Raw genomic sequence first — 20,294 nt, 5'->3', positions numbered from 1 at the left:
CAGAGCTTTATATAACAAAGCTGGTTTCTGTTATTGCAAGAAACGAGTTATCAATAATCAAAGCCTGTCTACCTCTTTGTTTGAACTCTTATCTTGTTTAATTTGGTGTTATATTGTCTTCAGATTGCTATCAAATCTGCCCTGCTATGCCTGCCCATATATGTGTCGGTGTGTGGCCTGGACAGGCTCAGGTTAACTTTGTGCAGGATGTCATTTCATGTAAAGGCTTTACATTATATAAGCAACAGTTTCTGTCCTCAGGGGTTTAGTAAGCTCCAAACTAACTAGATCCTACAAAGTGTTGACTGACCACATCTGACAACAAGTGTCATAAACTTATCCTGAATGGCAACACTGGACGCCATGTCCAAAACACTGGACGTCATGGCCTCCTCCAAACTGCTTCTACTGCCTCCCTGATCTGTCCAGATGATCTCAAAGAATTACTGTATACCTCTGTTTTGACTGTTATGGCACATTCTGACATTTCTTATTGAATTTCTTGTGAAAAACTCACAACAATGTCTTTCTCAATACACCAAATGGGTTATTGAATTGAAGTATCACGTTATTTACATTTCAAGAACAGCCAGTTTTAATACTTGTTCATGGAGTACGGAGGATCAGCTCAGGTCTTTTCAAAAGGATGATTACATAATGTTTTGACTGAATGTAACGATACACCGATGAACCACGTAATATTGTCTGGGTTCATAAGATGATACCATCATGATTTTCTAGACTTTGGGGGGCAAAGAGTTGGAAATCTAGGACAGATTAAGGAATGACAACGCAGGAAGGGGCCATGGGTCGGATTCAAACCCGGAATTCCCCACTTGTGGGTCTATAGCCACCATACATGGGGCGCACACACTAACCACTAGGATACCTACGCCCCTACACTAATGATTTTAAATCAAACACCATATCATATTAATACAATTATAGCAAAAATAAGGGAGATCTATTTAGATAAAAAGAGGTGAAGCCTATTTTCCCTGACATTGTGCTAACAGAAATACTTGAGCATTGAAAGAATCCAGAGCTTCAGAGCTTGGTGTGCTGGTTCCTCAAAGAACCAATCAGGATAGAGAGCACAGAGTGCAGACCTGCAGCCCTTTGACAGCGGACACAATGGTTTCATTCAGCTGCATTTTCCCTGAGATAGTCGATGGTTCCGCAGGTTGATTCATGTCAAGTACCTGCACAATGAAGGTGTTTTCAGGCCTAATTAGGCATTGACTGTTGACTCATGAGGACAAGAGCCACTTAAGCAATCTACATCTAGTTAAGGCTATATTGTTACATGCATTTCACCCGAACACTGTTGTGTGAAATTGCAGTGATTTGGACTAAAGGTAGTTGAAATATGTTTTAAATGACATTGTTTTGTGGCGGACACTGTTGGGTCGGTCAACCACTTTGGTCCAAACTCAAATATATCCTAACAACCTTTTGATTGGGGATGCACCGATGCATCGGTCTGACATCGATATCGACTGATATCTGCCCTGTTGACAGACATCAGCACATCGGAAAATAATGTGGCCATTACTGTACAGTACAGGACAAACTCTGGTCTGTTTTCATGCCCAAACATGAGAGAAAATGTTAACATTTTGGCATCGTGCAAGTATTTCACCTAACAAGTAATGAAAGGAGCATCAGTATTGGTCTTGGCCTTGATTTTTTTTCGGTGCATCTCTCCTTTTAATACACTTCTTCCAAATTGTGTTCAGAAAATCACGAGTTAAAGGACGACCTCGGACATTTCCCAACCTGATTCTCTGGACATTTTCAGCATTCATTTGTTTTAACAGCTGTTCAGTGTTAGAATATGTTTACATGTTAAATGTATAGTACAGTTGCAGGTGTTCTTAAGAATGACTAACATGTCAAGGGTGATAAATGGTATGGCCAATGGCGAGTTAACTGGTTTCCATTATATGGACCACCCGAAAAGTGATTTATTTCAGCATAAAGCATTGATGTTGGAATGATGTCCTGTGAGTAGAGATGTTTTAAATGAAAACACTGACAAAACACAACATCAAATCATACCTAAGTGATAAGAATTCATTTTTATCTTCTAAACTGGATGGTGTAATTTGAAGCTTTTATATTTCTGCGGCCCTTTCTTCATTGTAACAAAGTGGAAAGTTTGGCCTTGGAAAGTGTGATGAACTTTTTGTGTTAAAATACTGCACCCCTGGCTCAGGTTTCACTACTTTATGACAAAGTCTGAAGAAGGGAGAGGTTGGACGCTGCCAGATCTCTCCGAGGAGAGAAGTCATTGGGGTGGAGGATGAGGGAAGGAGCTGGCTACGTCACAGCCATTCTCCTGAGTGACTGTGTGCTCTCCTGCAGTCATAAGTGCTGGGAAGCGGGCCAATTTAGTCATTTATATGTCGGCCCTTTCTATTCTCCAGAATCCCAATCAAAGGCAATGGCCGGCTGTACTAATCAGGATGTAGAGAGGGGCCTGGCTGAGTCACTAAGTGGCCGGAACATTTCCTTCTCCGAGAAGTCTGCTGGACTTCACAATCCTCCTTCACTCTTGGGGGGGGGGGGGGAGAGGCTGGCCCGCTGCACTGGGCACTGAGTGTATAATGGGAAACCTTTTTGGGGATGGATTCCCACAGATACACATGGGAACCATTTGTTAGTTTTGTGTGTGTATAATAAGCAGTCCAATGGGTGAAACATGTGACGTTTGAGATAAAATGTGTTTGGTTTCTGTGAAAAACAAATGCCTGAAGATTCTGCAATAGCACGTTATAGTTTCATAATCTTATTTAAACGATTGCAACTTGTACATTGATACATTGAGGCACACATCAGATTTATTAGCCCTTGGACAAACAAAGAAATTGAAGAGAAAAACATTACTCTAAAGATAGATACAGTATCTCCTCTGCCATTACAGTAAAATACTGGACTGTATATTCTCATTTATTCATCCCATTTACACACAGTTGCTGTTTCTCATTTATGGGGATTGGACTCTTTAAAAAGCCAGTACATAAACTTCCCTTTCTCAGCTTTTTCAATGATTCAGGAATATATTTCAGACCCATATTTTCAGGCACATGTTCTGTTTTCTACAGTGTGAAATCAATTCTGTAATGAAGAGCAAAGACACACTATCTGGGCCATCCGCTGGCTTTTATTTTTGGGATATTTTATTCCACCACATATGTTAATTAAAAAACTCTCATCCATAATAACTTAAGGCTGGTGCAGGAAACGATAAATAGCCACGGCGACAGAGCAACAAAAATACATTTCCATATTTTATTCTGCCGGAGCACTTAATGAAAGTGACTTGCAGGAAGTCACATTGGTTTTGAAAGAAAGCCAACGCAACTCAATGATACGGAACATTACGTTGGGATCTGCCAAAAGGGAAATAATATTTCACTGCAGAATTTCCCCTAAAAGTATATAAAACTCACAGATGAATAAATCACATTCATATAACTGTGTCGTTCTCATCACAATCCGTCGTGGTTATGGTTGTCTTTCAACCCGCAAAGACAAGATAATGTAACGTACACACACAAACTTGACCATGCGGTAAGTGAAAGGGTTTTAAATCTGTCCAGAATGGCTTGAATTGAAAAGCATGTCATATTTCAAATGTACTTTGAGACAGACTTTCCTTGTAGACGGTCGTGCTTTGACACAGGGGTGAATGTGACGAGTGTGGGTGTGTGAAAAATGACAAAGAGAGCTCGAGTGGAAGTTCAGAAAAAAGTGAGAGTTTTGATGCTGGTTCGCAGATTAGGAAAGGTGTGAGAGGAGTAGGTTTGTGAAGCTGTTAATGCAACAAGAAGTCGATTTAAAACACATTCACTTCTTACTGATCAATGGACTTTTACAGCGTGTGAGGCACGGCCTGCCTGCTCAGCTCCACAGTGCTTACTGCAACAGAATCCAGTTGGTTGTGGGATCTATCACTCCGACTGCATTTTCTTCTTAAAGGAGTATTGTTGGCTGTTTTTGAATAACTTAATCCTGGCTCACACTGCAGGAGTTTTAAAATCCTTCCCGATTTTGAATTCAGGCAGCGTCACACACACGAGGAGAATCCTAACAGATATTCTTCTCCATAATCTCAAACATGCTCTCACTACAAGATATGAAAATCTTGGCATGTCACATACTGTACTACAGAATTTCTCAAAGATTATCGTGCCCGACGGAGGAACGCACCACCTCATGTGACCTCACGTAAACAACTGAGCTGGCAGTTAAATGTGATTTTAATTTAAATTTTAAAGAAAACTAAGCAAGTTTTTAGTGAAGAAATGTCTGGGGAGACGCGGACATCATGGGTTGTATATTCTTCAGTGAGAGCTGGAGGTCATATTGTAACTGTCATATTCATACATGTGTCCGGCGCACCCGTCCTGGCACTACTGTCCACTTATTACCGTCCTCCCTTGTCTCTCTTGAGGTCATTAGTCACACACACGACTTCTGCCAGACCCTTTCATGACGTAATCGTTAAGATTTAAAATTTTAAATATCAAAACATGTTTGAATTGAAATAAATCGATGCGTCAACGACGATCGCTGAGCAGATCGGGGAGGTTAATATTTGATCTTTGTACCCCTCACACACTAAGATAATCTGAGCAGATAATCGGTTCCGAGCAGCCTTGACTCAGGAGCGACCCCACGATTGTTTGGAAGGAGGAATCGGAGCTCAAATCGGCCTTATTATCCTGCAGTGTGAGCCAGGCTTTAGACTTTATTCATTTTTGTCAGCACTTGACAGTAGTTGAATTCTATGATTGAAGGAAACACTAATTATTTTTCATTTCAGAGAAATCTGAGTTTTGAAAAATTAAACCTTAAACATCTTCTTTGAAGAGTTTATTTTTACTGACTTAACCCTGTGTCTGTGTGTGGACAAGAGGCCTTCCATATGTTTTCATATGGAATAATTTAAAACTATTAGTGTTCGTTTTATGTACTTCAGGGTCAGAAATGAAGCTTAAAGAACAAAAAAAAGGGGACGCCAGTATCCTAGTGGTTTGTTCGTTTACAGAGGCTTAAGTCCTCCCAGAGGACGACCTGTGGCTCCTTTTTACCGCCCATCACTCTCTCTCTCCCCTGTGCTGACGCTGTCCACTATCCCGCCTAAATAAGAGGCATAAAAAGCCCACAAATTAAATAAAAAAAGTTTTAAAAGAGCAAGAAATGATCCAATCACTACATGTTATTTGAAATAGTTTTCAATGAGAGGAATATCGAGATAACTATCTTAAAGCCAACACACAAAGACACAGTTAGATGCAAATTTGCGCTGTGATGCAAATTGAGTTCATTTAAACGTTGAGTTTAAAATAGTGAGTGACGAAAAAGGCTGCCAGGGTTGAGATTCTTCCGACGTCCTGATGTTGCATCAGAAGTGATCGTGCAGAGCTCTACTTGTGTGTCCAGTCATGCAGAGAACTCCGACAAAACATTAAGTCAGACTGTTTACAGATTTGCATTTCAATGTACCGGTAGGTATTATTCAGCGTCTTTTGAATGTATTATTTGCAATTATATCACGAGAAAACCTGCTTATTCATAGAAGATAGCAAGTGATGTCTGGCACGTTGCGTTCTCTGTGAAACTGTTACTTGAAGCAGATGGATAGGCTTTTACAGAACTGAAACAAGAACAGTAGTAATCTGTTTTCATCTGACAAATTCTGATAAGGATCCAAGTAAACAGGTCAACAAGCTGAGCACTGCACAGTCCGACACATGGACTGTAGCTGGTGGTAAAAAATCTGGACACGGCTCTGAAGAAATGTTCTAAACTCTGCACCTCAGAGTTATGTTCAATTCCATTCAGGGAATATTCCTGGTTTGTTTAATGCCTCCTTAAATAAACACAGATGATGCTGTGGTAACAGTTGGGAGAGTAATCAGAGGCTCAAAAATGTCATGATGGTGTTCCGATAGGGGCGGCTTTGGCTCAGTTGGTGGAGTCGGTCGTCTCTCAAACCAAAAGGTTAGGGTTAAAACACTTAACCCTGAAATGCTCTCTGTCATCAGTGTGTGTACGTGTAGTAAATGTGACCTGCGAGTGTAAAAGCGCTTTGAGTAGTCAGAAGACTAGAGAAGCGCTGTACAAGCTCAAGTGCATTTACCATTTACCATTTCATACTGTTGACACCGGAAAGCCAGATGTAGCAGGAATCCACACGCTGCCAACAACCAGAGAGTATAGTTGATCATTATTGCACAGTATTGACGTCTCAGGCTCCCAGTATTGAGTCATTTCTTGTTTTCTGAAGGCAGGTAAAGGCAGCCTATACTCTGCTCACTTCAAGGGCTTATTCAGATTTTTTTGAAGAGGTAGGCTACTTTCCAATAGTAAGTGTATTAGCTGCAGGAGATCCCTGTCAGTATGTTCCATTAATGTATACGCTACAGACAGGGGAAAAAAATGACATTGAAATCTTTGCAGATGACAGTACGCTGTATTTTGAGACATTTTTCCTCGCGTGACTTTGCCGTCAGGAAGCCACTTTGTTTTAGCACTACTTCAACGCACCACATCACGTCTATGCATGTCCAGACGTCAAAAATAAATAAGGACATAAAAACGATGAACTATTCCTTTAGCAGCCCTTATCCTTTTCCTTAGCCGTCTGTCAAGGGATGGACCGAATATGACTGTTACTGAAATGCCCCCATTAAGACATGTCCTCTTACCCCTCAATCAGATCCTGATTTACTCTGAGTTATTATTGTATTAGTCCAGCCTTCCTTCATTGTTCACATTTCTGCTGCTCAACTCTCCCTGTCAGCAGACAGTGACCAAAGGCATCACACCAAATCTGCTGCTTTTGAGGAGGATTCATGCTATATTTAGCGCCTCCACACACAAAGACACATGCACACATCATGCCATTCAAAGAAACAAAGGCTCGCGCGCTCCAGACTTGCGAGCATGGGAGGAGGATGAGGTGTTTTTTTCCAGTCTCTCCTCTGGTGTATCATCTCTCACTGTTGTCTTGAGCCCGGGATGATGAGGCCAGGCAAGCTGATAGCTCTGCTTTGTCTCAGTAAAATAGAAATGCGTTAACACAGTGGGTGAGCCCGGACTGTGGTCAAGTTAACAGGGCTCATAGCCGTGAGTTAGCAGAGCACATAAGTAGGCTTTATGGCTGATTGGTCTTTTATGGCCTGTGTGGTTCTTGTCATACTTCAAACTAATGTCATCAGTAACTACTCCTCTGGAGATATTGCATTAGCCTTGGCCCGCCCACTGTGTCACTGCCTACCTTTTTCCATTACTGTATGACATCTCTGAGATAAGATAAATCTTAAATGATCCCTGTGGGGCAATGGGGTCACAGCGGCAGTACAGAATTAATTATAGATAGAAAAACAATGCGGTTTATCACCGTTTGTCTTGGTGCGTGCATGTGTGTTAGTGTATCAGGCTGCTGTTGGTGATGTTGAAGGGGGGTGGAAGTGATTAAAGAGGCTGTCCCTCAACCAGAATCGATTTGGTGTAATTGCATCCTCGGCGGGGTTTTCCTGTCATGACGGGGTTCTAATCCTGGTGACACCGGAAAGCCAGATGTAGCCGGAATCCACATGCTGCCAACAACCAAAGAGTATAGCCGATTCTCATATCATTATTGCACAGGATTGACGTCTGCATTGGGAAATTTCTTGTTTTGAATTTTACCCAAAAATCGAGGCAAACCCTTGAACACTGTCTAAATAGCACAGATGTGTTATGTTTCAAAACGTAAGTATTGCTCATTTGTTTTTGTTCTCTAGCAACAATCTTTTGTTAAAAACATGACTCAAGACCAAAATGTTTATTCTAAATGTCGGTACTTTTCAAAACTATAAATTGTATATTAATAACAGAGATCGTATCCTTTATAACACATGGTGTCGAAAAGTATCAAAGTATTGGAAATTTGGCAACTTGACATTGTAGAGATGGGAGTGAGAAAAGTCTAAATGGTTCATTTTGGCAATGCAGTGAGGGTAGGTAGGGGAGATGTCCTCAAAAGGTGTGCAAACTGCTTATTGTACCTGTGCACTGGTGAGTTTCATAACTCCAGACAGGAATGGAGCTAACAGGGGGATCATATTCTGAACATAATACACAACACGCTGCTAATGAAGACGCACCTCACAACACACCACCAAAGCCAGCTGGCGCCGTCATTCACAGAAAACACTTCAATGAGGAAATCTTCATTGAAACTGAATGCAGGAAGAGTGCTTCCTGTTGGTTCAAAATGTAGTCCATGCACGTCGATCTGTGAAGGAAGGTGATGAAATGCGACTAACATGCTGTGATGGAAAAAAGTATTCAAATGATTTTTATAAGACAATGTAACAAGGCCACATTGTATAGTATAATCTTTCCATTTAAAAAAAAAAGAAAAAAAAAGTATTCTCAGTTAAATACTCAAAGATTATAATTATATACTCAATTTTTCACATGTAGGAAAGCCTTTAGCCTTTGGGTCGAACACAAAGTTAAGTAGACTTTTACAATAACGTCAGTCTCCTGAACTCTCCCGTAATAAAAGCCCCCTGACAGAAAGCCCAAAAGTCAGACTTTAAGGCAACAAGTGTGAGCCAATCACAGCACAAGATTATGACCCATTCACAGCACAGTAAGCAGTATTAAGTGATACTCTTCTCAGATAAGAAATAAGGCCAGTTTCTCGGCTCCACGTTGTTTGGTGACCTTTTCATCCGCCCGTCATTTCTCTTTATCCTCGGTTGATTCTCTGATGTGGAGTACTTGGAACATAAGCCTTGTTGAACACATCGTTCCCGGACTCCCTCATCAAGTATTGATGCCCTGTAGTATGATAGGTCCTAAATGCTGGTATGTGTTTTTTTGTACGTGTATGTGCTGTTCCAGATGTCTGACGCTGTCACTGAGGACGTGCTGGATAAGCACCAGCCTCGTGTTGGTGACAGCTTGGCTGCTCGTTTGCCAGTCCTCACATTTTTGTGTGGCTCCTGCATCCTTCTCTCTCGTATCTCTTGGCTTAATATATGTGCCTATTCGCTTCTTCTGCTTCCCCTTCTGCCAGAATACTCTGATTTTCTGTATTGCATGAAATGTTTGGATGCACAAATGCCTTACAGTCTCATCGTTGTCAACATAGCAGACCTGAGCATGCTTGTATTACAATCTCGAGGAAATGGACATTTTTGTTTCATTTTTATGTTATGTCAATGAATATGTTTGGAGTGGTTTTATTTTAAGCCTTTTAGAATCTGATTTGGACTTTCAAATCACTAAAACGGCTCTGAGCATGTAGCATTTACAGTTTAAAATGGAGACTTTATTTTAATCCCCATGTTGCATTCTGGATGGTAGGGACGTGCAAGACTAGCCGACTATCTCTCTCAAGGCGACACCAGAATAACTAGTCGGTTAAACAAAATGATCACATTTTCACATGCTGGCCCTTAGTTTTGGTCAAACGTTGTGATAATCTGTAACCCAGCTAGCTGCCACTATTGCTGGGCTGTTGCCATAGACCGGCTGTAGCTCAAGCTAATGGTCCTTCTCTTCTGACTCCACTGCCCAGATGTAAACAAGCTCATAATGGGTAGCTCCTTACTGCTTGTAAAGAGCAGTATTTTGATTGAGAAAGTTGAGATACAACTGTATGTAGGATGTGTTGAAATGGCATCGACCAGAGCGATGCATATCTACATTAAGCACAGGCATGTGGACGTTAAGACACAACTTTAGCCACTCTTGGCAAACCAATGTACATTGCTAACCAGCAGTCAATTTTAACTAAATTGTGTTCAATTGATACCATTTGAACTGTTTCCTGAGTGTTTTCTTACCTTTAGAGTAGTTGGTTAGTCATATCTGTTTAACTTGCTAAGATATTAGTTGAAAGGAACATCCCTTGTTTGTAGGAATATAGGATGATGTTGCTGGATATGCATGTTTTTTATAAATGACACGAGTCTGCTTACATGGACTCTTGCAGCCCGGATTTGAGGCTTATCATAGTTTTGAGAAAATACATTTACACGGAAGCCACATAACAAAGAATTCAAAATAGATACTTTACTACTACTGCTGATTATACTGTATGTGCAGATATCTGGTGCATCAAGAAAAAGCTACAATGTCCAGACAGTAAGTCTGAAATTCCTCAAACTCTGAACCTTGATTGATCTGCCCTGGCCATGAACAATAGAAAAATGTGAGAAATTCTGTTTATTTGATGGATTGCCCCTTGAGATGAACCATCTCGTTTTCGAGGGGGGGGGGGGGGGGGGTCCAACACAAAAACAAAAACACAACAGTACAGTGTGATACAGACAGTCAAGCACAAAATACACACATAAACAAAAAAGGCTCTCAAACACCCATCCGCCCACGTATTCCTCCCGCAAAGCCACAGCACCCAACACAAAATCATCAGAGGTAGAAACACATGATGACATATGCGATCAAGAAAACAAAAAGATATGATCTTAAAGGGGCATGAAGACATTACCATTAGAAGCAGCAACATAGTTTTGTGAGAAAAGGTAGCAGTGATTTCTTAAAAATGTGTAGTGAATTTATTGTTCTGATGTTTATAGGTAGATTGTTCCAGTCAAAGTAATATAACGTTTTTCTAAAGTTTCTACATTGCTGTATCAGATGTTCTAGTTTTGTTCAGAGTTGTCCAGAAGTGAAACGGTCTTTGTTATCATAGTTCTGGTTTCTGTGAGGTCATGACCGAACTAGTGCTCATGGAAATGTTATTATATTGTCTTTAATCGAGGTGTGGGCTTTCAGGGTTTAAATGGTAATATGATGTTTACACTCCAAACAAACCAAAACACAGAGTACTTCAAAAACGCATATGATTGGGATACTTAAATCCATTTAGTCTTACTCAACAAGAAAAATGGAAGCATCAACCACACAATCAATAATATTTTTTTTTTTTATTGAAGAAGTTTCCACATTAGCGTCAGAGAGGAGGGAGTGTGTTGTGGGAAATGCTCTGCTGTGTCCAGTGAAACCTGGCCCACGTTGAAGAACAAACAGAGAGCTGAAACAAGACTCCTCCTTGTGTATTAGAGTAATTAGAAGTTCTTCCTGCAGGGGAGCCCAAGCCTAAATATTTAATCTGCAAGGAGCTGTGGCAAAACATGTCATGCCGCCTGCGTCTTTTGTGTCCGGTACACACAGTCTACAGTGAAGGAGCAGCTGGTAAGAACGATTTGTGTTGGAAAAAGGATGAAGGAGCGTGGAGGGCATTGTGTATGCCCGACGGGCTTTCAGGAGACAATCTGGAGCATGTCTGCACTGTAGTATGGAAGTGTAGATGTGTGTCAGAGATAAGGTAGAATTGTGTGAATGTTCAGTATGGGAACAGAAACAGCAGCCGACGGTGTGTGTGCGTGCAGCAGACAGAGGCTGGAGCTGTTTTGATCAGAGAAAAGAGAGATGGAGATAAAAAAAATAAAGGCTCTCATCCGAGCAGAGAGGTAGCGGCAAGGCTCTGCGGGAAGGGAAGAGACCCAGGCTGACAGAGAGATGAAATACAGGCTGGCTCTTCGAGGCGCGGGCACAGTCAGTTTTTTTGGCTGAACACTGGTAATCGCAGATGGATTTTCCTCTTTAATGCTCACTTTCATCTCCCCTCTCTTCTTCTCTTCTTCCTTTTTTTGTGACAGATATGTGTCACAAAGATGTCCACACGCAGCTGCCAGGGATCAGACTCGGTCATCAAGCCCCTGGACACCATCCCTGAAGACAAGAAGGTGAGAGTGCAGCGCACGCAGAGCGGCTTCGACCCGTTTGAGAAGCCCGCCAGCCAGGTGAAGAGGGTCCACTCTGAGAACAATGCCTGCATCAACGCCAAGAGCTCGTCCACCGGCAAGGAGTCCCCGAAACTGCGTCGTCACTCCAGCCCAAGTTCTGTAAGTACAACACATACACTCATTGAGGAATTTATCTTTATCCCTTCAAATTTGTCATACTTATCTTCATGTTTGTGACCCCAAGAAAAAACATTTGCTATTGGCATCTTAAATCAACTGAGGAGAAAGTCATGTGTCACAGTAGAAAGAAAACTTCCTGGTTACAAATAACCATAAGATCAGTAAAGATGAGTAAGACAGTGATGACCTTATTGACAGTTCAGACACAGATCCAGTCTTGGTTTATGCAATCTCTCCAGGTACTGACCACACACATGATAATAAAAAACAGTGATATTGCACATGGTAGTAATAATAAAGGAACATTGGATATGGTAATGAACATGGTAAAGCCCAATATGGAAAGTTAATATTACACAAAGTCAAGCACTCTCAAAACATGGTTTACCCCAATTGTAAAAATGTAATACTGCACGTATAGTAAGATAGTATTTCAAAAAATAGGAAAGTAATCATTGCACATGATGATGAACATAATATAGCCTCAGCAAAAAGAACCCCACATGATAAGAAAGTTATTTTCCTTGCTGTTGAAAGTGGAGGGTTTATACAGTTTTATGGCCAAGGCAGAAAAAGAGCCTCTCTTTGAGGAACAAGATTTTTCATTGGAGAAACAGCATTTCAGCACACTGGCTGAAATGATATCCTTTAACCCATCGGTTATAATGCTTTTCCACCACAGTCTGGCTGCTGACGTTGCTCGTTGGACTGTTAAAAATGACCATCAGACAGAAAAAGGATATCCAATATCAGTTATCACGAAATCTGCTGGCAAGCCCCGCAAGCAACCAAATTGTCATTTTAGCTTTTGGCCCAAGAGGCTGAATCATTGTCAATGATGGGTTCTGGGATAGCAAAGTACCAGAAAGACAATAGTTAAATGTCATGTTACTGAAATGGAAGGACTTTCTGCACAACTTTGAGTTAGGTTCTGATTTATTGGGAGTCTGCAGTCTGCATATGCAGCGGGTTCTTCTCCTCTTGGGGTTAGCTATCATTCATTTATCTGGAGGAAAACTGAAGTGGGTGTAGTGTAATTTTGGTAAGATTAAATCGGACTTGGAAAAAGTTGGCTGTGAAGACTTTGAAGGAATCATTCAATCTTATGAGATTTCTTTTTCCTGAGTGACATTTGAAGATTGAAGAGTGGGAACCATAGCCTTCGTGCTCCGTACACGGGGCACGCACTCACTGTGCCTCAAATCAAGTTCTGACTTATTTCACTCGCTATTTTGGTGCTTATGCACGCTCAAACTTCCAAATATGCCAAAAAGAAATGGATGGAATATTAACAATATCAAAAAAGGTGCAGAATCCTTAACACCTCTCCCTCTCACTGGTTGGCGTCTTGGTTACATAGTGGAATGGCGGTGCTTAATGTAAGCACTGAAGGTAGCAGTGATTCAGTTATGTGAAAAAATTTTGGATAAATAAATAAGTCAAAACTACAGCAGATTAATTTTCATTCACTTTAATGAAACTTAATTTAAGCCAATAGAGCAAAGAAGACTGTAGCTATTTTGGTTAGGGACAATCAAACAAAAAGTTTTGCAGTCATGCTCTTCTTATGGTGCGTTCCATTTGTTCTATGAAGTCGGAAATTCCAAGTTGCTAATCTGATACGTCATTGGGAACGCCTGTCTGATGTCGGAATTCCGACTTTGACACTGAGGAATTTCAGTCGCCCGAGTTAGAATCCAACATTGCTGCTATGTACATTAACAGTAATGTTTAAGCTGTAACTATAGCGTTTATTAGCAACTTAGTCCTCTTTTTGTGCAGTTAAATCAATCACACAAATAGTATTGTGCAAGTTCTATCAGTGGACATGTTTAAAGTCATTTTCATGCGCAAACTATCCCGTAGTGTGTTGTTATCGCCTGGTATTAGCTAACGATACAAAGGTACTCCTGGAGGCGTCCATGCCGCTTTCACAACTTTTTGCCAACTCGCAACTGAACACGGGTGTGACATCATTCCCAGCTCCACGATCTGTGAATGAACAAGATATGGTCAAGACATTGACATCTCCAGTGAGTGCACAACTGCTGCATAAAATCTGAGACAGGACTACTCTGTGCAGTGCAGTGCAGGAATTTGGACACAACAAAAGTATGTTATTTGAGACACAGCATCACTGCGGCTCCTAGAAGCTGCACACGCTCGCAGTGCCCGGCTGTTGTTTCTCCAAGAAGTAATCTCAGTATGTACCTCCTAAAATCACAGAGAGTTATAATGATCAGCAGAGAGACAGCTGGGAAAGGCCGCTACATCAACAGAGCTGGTGATACAAGGCTTGGTAGGAAGTCACCTCTGCTTGAGTTGATAAACAGTGGGTAAGAAAGCAGCTAACAATCGTGCCTGTGTTGCCATGGAAACACAGACTTGAATTTCTGAGATAAGATGGAAGAAGAGATGTGTTATGTTATGCAGTTTTCTTTTGCTAATAATGAGACGGTTGTCATATTTGGTGACTCTCTTAATCCCACATTAGACAGGTTTTGAATTGAAGAACAGTGCTGGTTGATGGGCAGTGTAGGGGCTCAAGTAGTTCAAGTCCATCATGGATCAGTTTACATGGAGGTGTGCTGGTAGCTGATGAGGTGCCATCTATGCAAAAGTCCCTTTTGAGAGCAAGCGGCAACCTCCAGTTTTGAAAAATGAAGCCAATGTGGAAGTAAAAAAAGCTGCCGTTCCTTGAGTGTCCACTTGAGGCTGGCTCAAGTGGACACTAGCTCACTTTGCTGGTGACTGAGAACTGCTAGTGTACCACAATGAAAGTTAAATGAAATGCTGTTTGACTGGTGATTAAATCTCGTAATATCGGTGCATATCAGAGATAAAATTAGCTGATTACGATATTCACTGGATCAGCTAATATCGGACGATTTTATTAGGTGGCTGATTAATCGGTCGGGCCCTAATAATGACCTGCTGGATATTTGTTATCTTGGTTTTTACACAGCTTACATTCCCTAAGAAAATAATAATTTGACAAAATTGATTGACTGGGATGTAATTACAATAATAAAAAACACATTCTAAGTCTTTAAAATAATTGGTGGTTTATTAAGCTTCACATTAGCCATGGTAGATTCAGTGTCCTTAGAATCAGACTTTTTAGTTTACACATTAAACTGAACTTTTCCAATGGGGATGAAGAAGAGGAAGGTTAAACAGACCACATGTATCACTGTCACACCTCAGTTAGCTTCTCTGCCTTTGAAATGTAAAGTCTGTTGACATCTTATTATTCCATCTTTCTTCTTTTATTATTTAATGAATTAATGAATGGCGCTTCTTTCAGTGTATTGTGTTGAAATGGATGTTGTTGTCTGGAGTCTATGATCAGAGCTGAAACAGTCTGTTTCGATATAGGAGACCTTAGAAAGCTTAGTTGACCAATCAGAATCATTTAACCGAGGCCCAAAATAATAAGTGTGATTAACAAATAATTACAACTAAGAGCTGGGTGTAGAAAGCCAGTCGGTGGGTTTCCATCATTAATTAATTCAGATGTTTAATGGAATTGTGTATTTAATATTCAAGCTATTTGCAGTACTGTAAGTATAAGAAAGGGTTAAATCAATTATTGTTATTGTTGATTGCATTTGCATTGCTTTGACGTGGTCATTTTTTTTTTCCAAACGCTGTCAAAGTCCCAAATTACATCTTTATTTCTCAGGTGTTTTTGTTTTGGCCCGACGAGCTCTTTCATTGTGTTCTCCGTCTGAAACACATTTTCCGTCCTGTTTTCAGCAATTAATTGAAGGCTGTTTACAAACAACATGGTTTTCTTCATCATGTAAATGAGATTTTCAGGTTTTATACATATTTGGCTTCCTTTTTAATTTGGCTCCAAATTTGAAACGGCTAATGAATGTGCACACAAAAAAAAAAGATTTAATAAGTGTGATATGAGGCCTGACTGATTGCCTGCCAGCATCGCTGCGAGACGCTAATGAGTTGTGTCAGGAATGATTATCAAAATGTGTAAATTGCCCATTTCATGGTCCTTTTGTCTAGGCAGCCCAACTCTTTCAGGTTTCTTACTCTTACATCTTTCTTACAGAAATGGGAAAGGTTATTATTTGGCAAAGGGACATAGCCTTTAATTTGAGCTGAAGGTTTCAAGGTAGCATCAACACTTTATGTAAATGTTTTGCTCATGACTGTAAGCTACGGTATAAACTGGATGTCTCTAATCAAAAGGAAAAAGTTGGCCCAAGGTTTTGAAAAAAGGCAGTGAACGTCAAATCTGGTTGTCCTCGAAAAAGATAAGCAGAGAGTGGACAAAATGGTTAAATTACAACAATTATGAGGATGTCAAAGCAGCTTTCCTTCAGCCTCCTCATCAGACATTGATTGGCATTGGAGACACCTTTATTAAAATCTAAAAGTCACTATTTACTATATTTACAAGCATTTAACCAGAAAAACTGTCAATCAGACTACTGTGCCTCCGATTCTGCTCCAATTGGCTAAATCGGTAAAATGCTGACTCCTGATTGGTTATGGGATGTTAAGCCCCATGATGATTGAGACCATGATTAGACCTCGGCCGTATCCGAATTGCCAAGTACATACTCAATCTTTCAGTATGCAGTAGGCAGTATGCAGTACGTACTATCCGTGCTGTATACTGTTAGTACCTACTATTCAGGCAGATATTTGTGCCTACTTCTTCTGATTCATTCAGTAAGGAAGTGACGTCATTTACGTTACCCGAACCGGCCGCATCCACCCGTTTTTTTTTTTTTTTTTTTGTTTAGCTTTATTCAAGAAGAGTAATGCGCATATACAGTCAGGTAAACAAAAAACAATATCACAATGTAAATCAAGTAAAAGATTAAATAACTAAATAACATACAGTACATAAAGAAAAGTACAAATGAAAGACAGTAAAATACAGAATATAAAATAAACCAATAAAGACACATTTAAATAGTGAACTCATTATTTAAATAGAGGGAGAACAGTTTTATAATAATGCAGATATTTGTTATATTTTCTGTTGTTAATTGAAAGTAGTGATTTCAGCTCGTTTGTGGGTGGTAAAATACAATTCATTTCCTGAAAGCACGCATCTGATCCATACTGCATAAAACCAGGAAGTTAGTATCCACACTGAAATGTTCAGTATACTGAGGTGGACCCAAAAAATGCATACTGAATGACCACGAAAGTTCCGTATACTGAAACTCCTACTGAATAGTACGTACTGTATACTGAACTGTGGATATTTGGAAAGGGCCCTCTTCTCAGGAATATGTGGGTGTGGTGTGGGTTTGACTCACAGCTCCACTACTCTGTTCATTTAGGGGAAAAAAAGAGAAGAAAGGAGGACTTGATGAGCTATTATCATACTTGTTGGTGGTTAGAATAAACTCTCACTATAGCTCCACATATTTACTACCTGCCCTGCTTTAATAAGCTATAGTAATTAAAAACACCTGTGTGAGTATACAGAGGCTTTAGATATTCTTTAACTCATGGGTTAAAAACTTGATTCATGATTGGTTTAAAGAATGGATATAATATTTGATAAGAGAAATGCAATAATTCAGGGTTTAATTGTTATTGTGTTACAATTATACACTGTAAATATTAATGGACGAAGCCTGAGTTTGGGTGTTTGGGTGACAATGTTGGCACATTTGAAGAATCCCTACAGGTTAATAAATGAACCATCTGGTATCTTCAGACCTCTGTCATTGTCACAATAGTCCTCCAACCAGCTTTGTTATTTAATTCATTTGTCATCATATTGATACTGATCAATATAAACTCTAACTATATGTACATTCAGCATAAGTTTCCCTGGGTAAGATCTTTTGTTTTATGTAGTTCAACAGGACCAGACAAAGAGGCAACTTAACAAAAAGAAAAAACGGTGACGATTTTTACGATCAGACCTTTAGCGTGCTCAGCTCCTGAACAAAATTTTGACATGTAGAGTTCCTGTTCAATCGCCATGTTCACTGTCGCTTCCCTGTCTGTGTCTGTGCAGACCTGCTGGCTCAATCATGACCTTTGGATTAAACCATTGATAGAGAGCAGGTGGGGGGGCAAAAAGGATAGTGGCAAAGGATATGTTTGGTAGCAGAGAGAACTCCCATGATTTTCCGCTTGCCTCGATGTCATCTTTTGTCATTGTAGTTTTGATTGAGAGCCCCCTGGCTGCGGAATCTACGTATTGTGTCTTTAAACAAAAAATTTAGATATTTGCAAATTTCCAGAATCTGCTCGGGCTCATATCCCTGCAATTATTTTAAAGGTGCTGAGACGAAATGAAGAGGTTCTGAGGCACTCCTGAAATGTTCTAAAATGGCCTATGCTGTAAATAATTTCTTAAACTGCATGGTGTCATTTCACCTCAAACTCTTAACATACTTGGCATCAAAAGAAAGGCCATGGACATCATAAATAAAGGTGTTTTTGTTTTGAATCAAGCACACATTATATAGTTTTATAGAAGCCAGCGTTTAAAATGTTTCCTGCAGAATGTTTTAGACAGAACAAGTAGTGAGCATGTGGATGAAAAATGTATGAGAAGGAATCTTTGTATTCTAATCTCGGCGTCACGTAGAGCGAGGGAACATGAGTCTCTGTGTGAGAGGCTCCACAGGCCGCCAGGAGGGGAATATCTTACTGTCCAACTGAGTAGTTTCACAGATAGAGTTACACTTCCTGCTTGATCCCAGGAGGACGTCTAATTTGTTTAGAGAAGCTCTCAGAAACTATGAGCTTATTTCAGCTGCACAGGATGGCAGGATAAACAATAATGCAGGCAAGGACAGTGCAGATGCTGAGAAGACTGAACCATGTTTTTGAGGCTCTCTTGGGGTGTGTGTGTGATGTTAGAAAACCAGGTTTCTTAAAGGTTGTCTTGGGTTTTTTATAAACATTAGAGCTTGGGAATTGCTTAGGGATAAATTAGCAATGCTAGTTGGTTGCACTGTGCAGTCCCAAATGAGGTTTGTCACAACAACTGTATTTTAGCTGCTGCAAATTTATGAAAAAATGTGTTTACTTTACCCGTTGTGTTTTCAATCCCTTTATGACTCTATTTTGAATGTCAGAGAAAAGTTATTTAACTGATTTCAAATCCTCTAATTGTAAAAAAAGTCATGTGCAGGCTGGATTATTCAAGTCATACTGAGCAGAAGAACTGGTTAGCAATGACACAAGTCATTCTCACTAAAGTTTAAGTATACGCAGCTAAACCCAACTCTGTGTTTGTGGTTTGTTTGCAGCCAAGGTTACAGTAAGGGGGCTGCATTAGTGCTCATGGCATGTGTACGTTTTAGAGCAACATATAATGCTAAATAGACAACTTATTTTTCAGGAAGATCTTGATTTTTCATTAAGAACATGCCAAATCACCATTTAGCATGCCAGCTAAAAAAGAGATCCGTTGCAGCACTTCCAAAAAGTTTTTTGCACCTCTGGGTCATTGTGAGAGTGCGGGGCAGCTGTGGCTCAGCGGTAGAGTTGGTCATCCCTCCACTGGATGGTCAGGGGTTCGATCCCCAAGCTCCTGCGGTCACATGTCAGATGTGTCCTTGGGCAAGACACTGATCCTCAAGTTGCTCCTGTTGCTTCATTGGCTGAATGAGAACGTGTATGAATGGGATGAGTTAACACTGATGGTCACTTTACCCAGCAGCCTCTGCCATCAGTGTGTGTGAATGTGTAGGTGTGACCTGTGTTGAAAAAGCACTTTGAGTAGTCAGAAAAGTGCTATACAAGCTCAAGTCCATTTAACATTTACTAGATATATGCCAAAGAACGTTCAGGTTAAATGACCTGAATTTAGCTTTCAGCCACTTTTACAAAGAGTAGGGTTTAGATTGTAATATGTTTTTTTTTTTTAGAATATAACTGATTGATAATGCAGTGTTTGTGAATATGCAAACAGCTGAAGATCTGTTCCCATACAGTTCAAAATCAGGACATTGATTTATCTGTCTACTTCCCTTCACACCCAAAATATCTGACTGCCCTGGAGTTTGATTTTCTACTTTCACCAGTCATTAACAAACCCTATAGCTCCTTTAAAGTGACTTTATAGGGCATGGCAGATACCGAAAACATTAACAAAAATCCAAACCACATCAGTGCAGTCACTTTTCTCTACAGCATCAAATGAGCTGAAGTCTTGAAGACGATCTAGTTTCCTCTTTTCTTTTACAAACAGCGATGGCCCTCATTGTCTCGCAGCTTTAATTGTACCTCCTCTTTGAGCGAACTGCTGACGATGAAAAGCATTAAAAAAAGTTATGAGCTGGCGATTAAATCAGAGCTCTCACATGAAGACTTCTGGAAATC

General features: G+C 40.2%; 1 protein-coding gene across 5 annotated transcripts in view; it reads left to right on the top strand.

Annotated features, from left to right (window-relative positions):
* The window catches only part of cdk14 (cyclin dependent kinase 14), a 197,594-nt gene that overhangs the window by 52,997 nt on the left and 124,303 nt on the right, over positions 1-20,294 (top strand). For 3 of the 5 annotated variants that reach the window (XM_020637009.3, XM_065958352.1, XM_020637010.3), the window contains one exon: positions 11,697-11,942. In XM_020637009.3, the coding sequence (XP_020492665.1) occupies positions 11,697-11,942 (246 nt within the window). Of the gene's footprint in view, positions 1-11,145; positions 11,230-11,393; positions 11,593-11,696; positions 11,943-20,294 lie in introns of those variants that run through there. The other 2 variants (XM_065958351.1, XM_065958350.1) reach the window with 2 other exon arrangements.

The sequence above is a fragment of the Labrus bergylta genome, chromosome 8 (assembly GCF_963930695.1).
Source record: "Labrus bergylta chromosome 8, fLabBer1.1, whole genome shotgun sequence".
Classification (NCBI taxonomy): domain Eukaryota; kingdom Metazoa; phylum Chordata; class Actinopteri; order Labriformes; family Labridae; genus Labrus; species Labrus bergylta.
This window is presented reverse-complemented; position numbering and strand designations above follow the sequence as displayed.